General features: G+C 35.7%; 1 protein-coding gene and 1 pseudogene across 1 annotated transcript; both read right to left on the bottom strand.

Moving 5' to 3' along the window:
- Window positions 1-1,289: 1,289 nt before the first annotated feature.
- Window positions 1,290-5,030, bottom strand: LOC114419226. The gene is made up of 4 exons (XM_028384867.1): window positions 4,939-5,030; window positions 3,291-3,573; window positions 2,320-2,571; window positions 1,290-1,893 (listed from the first exon to the last, which is right to left on the bottom strand). Exons 2-4 carry the CDS (start codon window positions 3,528-3,530, stop codon window positions 1,498-1,500), a joined length of 888 nt encoding a protein of 295 aa, XP_028240668.1. The 5' UTR covers window positions 3,531-3,573; window positions 4,939-5,030; the 3' UTR covers window positions 1,290-1,497.
- Window positions 5,031-7,039: 2,009 nt separating this feature from the next.
- Window positions 7,040-7,968, bottom strand: LOC114417783 (annotated as a pseudogene).
- Between the last annotated feature and the right edge of the window lie 483 nt (window positions 7,969-8,451).

Genomic DNA, 8,451 nt, shown 5'->3' with positions numbered 1-8,451 from the left:
TCAATAAACACAAGTTGAGTTTTATTTAGAAAATTAGAGTTTATCTCTTTTATCTTAGTGAGAGTGATTCTCCTAAGTTCTTGAGTGGTTCAAGAACACCCTGGCTATATCAAAGGACTTTCACAACCTTTGTGTGTTGTCCTCGCCGGAAAGAGTGATTTTTTCCTTCCTTTCATCTTCAACCTTGTTCTTTCAAACCACAATTCCAAAAAATCCACTTCTGCCCAGAATTATCTCGTGGCCATAACTCCCATTTTTTGCGCTCAAATTAAATTATTCTTGAGCCTAAATTGAATTTCAAAACGAGATCTTTCACCTCGTTTTGGAATCACCTCATTTGGAGTCCTGTAGCTTGAGTTATTGTCATTTCTATATTTCTGTCCAGCCACCACTTAACTTACGTTTTATCATCTCATTCTTTCATTTTATGCCAAGAACCACCTTATTAAGGCCCACGAAATTAGCCACCACCCAACCCTTAAATCTTGCCAATTTTTCATCCTTTCCTTAATCAATTTCTGCATTTTCCATCAAGGTTTAATCCTAGACGATCCTAAGTCAGTCTTTGTGCAATGAAGGTTCATATCACATTCATAACTTTAATCACCTAAAATTAGTCACACATTTCTAAGGTATGTCATGTTTACATGCATGCAAGTTAACACTTCTCTTTCAATTACATGCATTAAAATTTATATGGGACCAAGCCATTATGGGCCGAAGAAATTAGGCAACCAAAGATTTCTTCTTTAAGCTTTACTCAATTCAAAAAGCTCTAAATGACCCAAATCATTTTTGTCATGTATTCTTTGGGTAGCTTTTTCAGGGTTGTAACTGGGTTCTATATTGATTACTCAATTAGCTGATTTAATTCCTATTATTCCCTTATAGCTTATTTTTGAAAATGTGATTAAATGGTGAATTGCTGAGAATCATCCACGTGTCTTTTTTATATTTGTTTTATCTTTATTTGTATATAATAGTATAGATAGATGTAGAAGATAGAAGATACTTCAATTTCTAGCGTGATGTTCAATGAAGATGAATATCCAGAAGGAATCTATTTAGCACGCAAGAATAAAGAAATTACATGAGTCTTTATAACTTGTACCCACATATCAAATAATCATGTTTAATAATGTTGTCCAATATTAGACATATGCGGTATGAGTATGACTACTAATTGCGATCTAACTTATGCTACTTAATGCATTTTATATATAGTTTATAACAGTTGGACAAGTACTAAACAAGTGATGGCTCTATTGTGAAAAAATTAGTACAAGGAATGATGATAAATGGGCTCCAAATATTTATAGAGAAACAACTTCAGTTCATATAAAAGTCAAATTGTTGTCATGATTCCATTAGTATTGTGGGAAAAACAAATGCAAGAAAGGGCAATACACTACAAGCATGATGATACAACGTATACAAAGCTTTATTAAACTTGAGGAGGGGAAAATAGATGGAGAGCAATAGAAGTTGCTCCGGACTCTAGGCAAACTTTTCTTCATAATCATCTTTATATTGATATTGATCTTCATCTTCATCTTCTTCGTCATCTGATTCCAAGCAATACCTAACGTCTGCATCTGAATCTAATTCTAAGTAATTCCTGGTGGCAATGGCCTCATCTGTACCTGATAGCAAGTAGTTTTTAAGGGCTTCACGGTAATCAGCAGGGTCGTGCCACCAAGTTGGTGTATCCAGAATGGCCTTCTGCAACCAATACTCGTCTTCCTCTTCTTTCTGAGCTGTCATGCTTTCATAGAGTTGTCCCCATTGATACATGGCATTTTTCAGTCGGACACTCTGGCTTCCCCCAAATAGATACTTGATATAGTCTCTAGCTAGCTTTGTGAGTTCCTCCCCAGTGAGAATATAAATGTACTGGAAAAAACAATTATATGTACGAAATGAGGAATGGCCTATGTCTTATTAACTTTATTAATCATGTCCAAGATGATTACTATCCCATCAGAAGTTTGCATATGGACATTTATTCCACACTCAAAAGCCTCATACACTCTAAAGTACTTCTGCAATTAGCTACTTCTATCATTAATTTACATTATAACTGTGCAACTTGGAAGGCTTCTTCCATTAATAATACACAAACACGATTATGATTTTTTTTTTCTCAAGTTACTTCCACTTAAACCTTTCTGCTTCCAGTTTTCATATTTCCCATTTTTGTGCACAAAATTAAAAAAAAAAATGCTTAAGAGTTGAGTTAATGAAAATCATTAACTTTTGTTGTGCACACATGACACACCAATATAGAGAGAGAGAGACAGACAGAGAGAGAGAGAGTACCAGAAATATAAAGCCAAGGGTCGCTAAAATCACTTGGATATTTTCTTCCCACATCCCAGCAAGGCTTTCTTCTTCTGATTCACCAGAGCCATCAGGGCCACCACCACTGTTCCCGCCTCCTGGTGGTTTCACTCCACCACCACCACTGTCATAATATACACCCTTTTCAATTTGGCGCCGTAATACATCCTCTATTGATGATTCTCCCTTAAATTTTCCAATAGCTTTCTCAATAGATTTCCATGGGGAATTCTGAGTACTTTTATAATGTCAGTAAAATGTGGAAATATCCCAACCAAAATATATATAACATAAAGGGTAGTTCTCTTTTACTTCCAACAGATTCATGATAGACAAAGTTAGTTACAATTTCATGGATGAGAGGTATTAAAAAAAAAGACAAAAGAGTTGCTTCTAGTCTATTCTTTGCAAACTGTTTAAACTATTGATAAGATATTTCTGATAAAACACAGCCTCCTCCAGCTTAGGTTCACCATTTGCTAACACATACTTCTTTAACTAAAATAGCAAATTTTCCTTATGGTCAGTCCATGATTCAACTCATAATAACTCGAGCATCAATCAAGACCAACAAATATATATGTTCAAGAGCTAAACAAGCATGCAGACTAAAAACAAATAAAATATTTTTTTACATCTAAGAGGCTTTCCTATAATAGAAAAATCTAGAGGTAATAAAAAAATGTAGAATTTTATACCCCAATTTAACTTGGGTTTTAAAAGGAGAACATTAAACCAAATTTTTCGATGCAACCAATATATTTGACATACATCCCAAGTGCAGTAATTTGGGTGGAGATTTATCTTTGTCAAAAATATCAGGTACCCCAAGTCTCATACATTACACTCCATCATTTCATAGAAGTATTATAAACATGTTTATGATAAACATTAATAAGTTATGACATAATCACAAACAACAAACTAAATTGTAACTCAAAAGTGCATACCTCATCATTTCCCATCATCCCTTTTCCACCGGCTAAGCAAATATGAAGAGGTTTCCGAGATTGTAAAATGGGCCAACATTTCGAGCTAAACGATTGTCTTGCTCTTAAGCTCAGTAGAACACAAGTGAGAGGACCAAAACTCTTTGGTATAACACATGGTTTAGATTGAAGCCGGTGCAACTGAGACATATTTTTCACACAAATCCCAGGCTGCCATGCTGTAACTTGTGCAATATTCATTTTTGTCAAACAGCTCAGCTAACACCAAGTTTCAAACATTACCCTATTGCATTTCACATAATCAGGCTTCAATTCAAATTGATTCAGTCAAAATATCTATACACTACCTATCACACTACTACACATGCAACAAGACATAATGACATATCTCCAGCATCATTTTATTGAATAGTTTTTTTTAAAAAAAAGCCACCCTCAACAACTTGCCAGCTTCAACAACCAAAAGTTCACAGAAAAACAGGAAATAATCATTAAATGGAAAAGAAATTCAAATTAAGAAATTAAAAAATATTTACAACTCTAAAGAGAAACATGAAGAAAATCAGAATCATGATAAGAACAAAAGGAACAGGAAAAAAATAAACTCGCATCATATTTAAAAATCAGAAGTCAAAACAGAAGAGTAAAAAGAAAACAAAGATTTAGAAGGAACCCATATTTACAAATCAGAACGTGCTCAAGAGAATGAAAAACTAAAGAGAGGATAATTGAAAATAAGAGGGACAGAATTGAGAAATAAGAGCACAAATAACAGAACTCAGCAATTAAATATCTATCAACTCTAAAAGAAACCAAACAGAACTGCATAATTGTGTTAAGCTCAGTCTGGAGAGTGCTAGGCACAGAACAAACAGAGACCAAAAACAATTGCAGGATATTTCATGCTAAGCTTGCATTTAAATGTGATAAGCACAAAAAAGAGTCAGGGACAAGCAACAGGCACACAAAAATCAACACAACCAGATTCAGAAGTATGAACCACAAAGTACTAGAAATATAAAATCAAATCAACTAACTAAAAACAACAAGGAAAACAGAACAGAAGCACATTAAAATAGCCACTAAAATGCCAAATAGCAAAGGAATTCAACCAAACAAAATAGAAGAAATTCAGAATCACCAGCCAAAGCCTTCAAAATTCCAAACTTGATAAATCCAGTAACCACAACGAAGGAGCATAGATAACAAAAAGTGAACTTAATCCAGATCATGTCAAACAAAATGATAAAAAAAAAGCGAAAAAGAAAAATGCAGAACCACCACCAAACAATAGCATAACAGTAACCTTAGGGCAGAAACAAAAATCAACATGAAACCTGAATTTAACAAGAAATACCCACATTTTCTTTTATCACCAGAACAGGAACAATACCCTCACAGAAAATAACGCACGAAATCACCAATACAACATGAAACTCAGAAATGCCAAAATAAAATCCAGAATGGAGTAGCAAGAAAATTACCAAAATTCCCAAAAATAAACTCAGAAGATAAACAGAACCAAACTCACAACCCAAATACACAAAAGCCCTAAATCAATTTTTCCAATTTGCCAAACAGAACAAAACTAAACCCTAGTCCCAAATATAAACAGAATTTAGCAACAAATTCGAGAAAGAAAGCATACCAGAAGGTGAGAGCAAGGTGAAGAAGATAGAAATTTCGCAAAAGTTTTGAAAACGAAGCAGGGGAAAGGACGAGGTTTAACATCGCAACAGAGGTTGGTGTCTACAAAGAGATTAGACTCTTGCTAAATACACATTCCTTTTTGCTATGTTCACCCCTTCCTTGACATTAAATTTGTTATTTCCAATTATACCCTTTTAACATTTTTCTACACATCCCCACCCATTATTGTTTTAAGGCTTAGTCTTAAATTTTTTTCAAATATTTAATTTTGTCTCTAATTTTTAGAAGATTCAAATTTTTAAAAGTGCAACAATTTTATCCTTATCATCATGTCCCTTAACATCATTAATGGAGGTGTCCTACATGGCATTTACATGGATTATTTTAATAATTTAATTATTGATGTGTAATATGTTTTTAAGAAAATATTTATTTTTTCGTTAAAAATTAAAATGATGTCATATATGCATTAAACGAGAGAGTTTTGAATTGTCGCACATGGTTAGTAACGAAATTAGTAAGTTGTGTCACAATGTGGTAGTTTTCATTATTCATTGAGAGAAAAGTGTGATAGAGATGAGGGTTCTTTGCGATTAGGGTTCCAGTGTTGTGATTCACTTGGGTTAGCATTATTGCTATTGTTTCTGTGGGTGGGGGGGGGGGGGGTTGCTTCGAGGGGTCAGTGTTGGTCTGCGAACAGATTTTTGGGTTATATAGGGACAAGTATGTATGTTATTTTATTAGGTTTTGCCACTATGATGTTGTTGGTATAAAGCTGCATGATACTAAGGTGATGCTAGGTGCACCCAACATTATTGCTGGTGCACCCAACATTTAATCTTAAAGGACAAAAATACCCCTAGTGTTTTTTTAGAAAGTTTTATGCACCCAACCTCCATTTCTCACGCATTCGTGACTGTAGCTCAGCCCCTACACCGCTATTCTTCTTCTTCTTCCCTTCGTTGTGCGTTGCCGTGTTCATTGTGCTTTGGAGCTTCTTCTCGTCCGTGTTTTGTCGGCATTGAGGACGTGCATTGGGCTGCCCCACCGTCGACCGTCGAGGTAAGCCTCTTCTCCCCATGGGTGTCGTTTCCGTTTCTGCTTCGTTTGTGCTTTTGTACTGTGTAGGGATTTAGTTGATCCGCATTAGAGGTAGTTTATAGGTTTATGCATATGGATGAAGTAGGATGTAAATGATCCGTAAAGGATTTTAGGCTTACAGATGAAGTAAGAAGCATACGATCAAGTTGATCCGTATGCTTCTTATGGATCAATTTGATCTGTATGACCCTATTTTAATTAAAAAATATGTAAAATAGGTTTTAATTTTTGAAAAATGTTTTTTATTAGAGTTTAGGGTTAGTGTTGAGGGTTTTAGGGTGAAGTAGAATACAAATGAATAATGAAATAAGTTTCAAATTATGTTGTAATTCTTTGATCAAGTTGATATTGCTTTGAAATTTGTTTATGCTATAAAAAGTTTGGTTTGTATTGTGTAATGTTTGAATTGTTTGAACATGTTGATATTGGTTTGAAATTTGGTTAGTTTGTATTACTTTTGACTTCAGTGGAATACCTTAAGCCAAATGACTTTAAATAAGTGAATACCTGAAGCCAAACCATGGGTTAAGCGAATACCTTAAGTGCATAACTTGATTTTAGTTGATAGGAGGAACTCAATCTTTTTACCTATCCTATAAGTATTTATGGAGAATTTCATTGACATACCTAAACTAAATGTGAACCAGATACTTTAGATAAGTATTTAGCCTATTAATTATATTGTGATGAATTTGCGTAGTTATACACTTTGTATATGTTTAGGATGGCAACTTCCTAAGAAAATGGTATATGGTGTCCTTCCAAGTGTTGATGAGTATGACAAGTTAATACAATCTCTTTGCTTGAAGGCTTTGGATTGGGAAATGGCATAAAAGCTACAGGAGGAAATGAAAGGGAGTGATTTGCATCTCAAGAGCATCACGAGGGTTTGATTAGAGCTGTCAAGGAGATGGAGAAGGAGGTTGTAGAGGCTGAGAGCATGACTACAGTGGCGTAAACATTGTTTGCTCTACATAACCGTAAAGAGAAAACAATGTTTATGCCACTACAGTAATGCTCTCAGCCTCTACAACCTCCTTCTCCATCTCCTTGACAACTCTAATCAAACCCCTCGTGATTCCCTTCAGATGCAAACCACTCCCTTTCATTTCAAGCAGAGAGACTGTATTAACTTGTCATACTCATCAACACTTGGACGAACACCATAATCTTTCATCTCGCCCAATAACTTCAAAGCCTCATCAAACTGTTCCAACTTGCAATATCCACGAATCAGAGTGTGAAACATCACAGACCCCAACTTAACATGCTTCTTTTTTTTCTTCTGCCAAGATCTTCTGAGCCTCTTCCATCTCCCCACCATTTCAATAAGTGCTAGCAAGAACAATATAAGTGTACACATCTGGTCTCAAGCCCCTACTTTCCATCAACCTCGTCATCTCCACAGCTTTCCCCATTTCCCCAGCCTTCGAATACGCTGTAACAACAAAATTGAAAACAGCATTCCCAGGCGGTGGCCCATTCTCAATCATCTTCAACAACAACTCATTGCCTTATCAACTTCCTTAATCCTACACAAGGCTCGGACAACCGCCAAAAACAGCTTTATCGCCCGCTCACTCTTCTCCTCAGGGATATACTCCAAGATCTCCAGAGCAGATTTCACAGTTTCATCTTCTCCACAAAGCTTCAAAACCAAAAAGCTAATCACATTAACGAGTGGCAGTTTCCCTTTCTCTGTTGCCACCACATACACTTCATGGGCTTCCTTAGCCTTCTTCCCATTACACAACCAAGACAAAATGGCATGAACTTTCTCAGCACCAGGAAATGTCTACGCATGAACCATCTTCTGACAAACACCACAAGCCCAATTGAAAACTCGTCGCCGACAAATCGCTTCGATTGTAAAGTAATAAGTGTCTGCATCAGGCACATAGTGAAAAACCTCAAATTTATCAAACATGTTATGAACCCTCATGGCACAAGGGCTGACTTAGGATCGTCTAGGATTAAACCTTGATGGAAAATGTGGAAATTGATTAAGGAAAGGATGGAAAATAAGGTGGTTAATTTCGTGGGTCTTAATAAGGTGGTTCATGGCATAAAATGGATGAATGGGATGGTAAAACGTAGGTTAAGCGGTGGCTGGACAGAAATATAAAAATGACAATAACTCAAGCTACAGGACTCCAAATGAGGTGATTCCAAAATGAGGTGAAAGGTCTCGTTTTGAAATTCAATTTAGGCTCAAGAATCACTTAATTTGAGTGCGTAAAATGGGAGTTATGGCCATGAGATAATTCTGGGCAGAAGTGGATTTTCTGGAATTGTGGTTTGAAAGAACAAGGTTGAAGATGAAAGGAAGGAAAGAATCACTCTTTCCGACGAGGACAACACACAAAGGTTTTGAAAGTCCTTTGATACAGCCAGGGTGTTCTTGAATCAC

This window comes from Glycine soja, chromosome 7, assembly GCF_004193775.1.
Source record: "Glycine soja cultivar W05 chromosome 7, ASM419377v2, whole genome shotgun sequence".
Taxonomy (NCBI): domain Eukaryota; kingdom Viridiplantae; phylum Streptophyta; class Magnoliopsida; order Fabales; family Fabaceae; genus Glycine; species Glycine soja.
The sequence above is the reverse complement of the archived record's forward strand: the minus strand, read 5'-3'. Positions and strand labels throughout refer to the sequence as shown.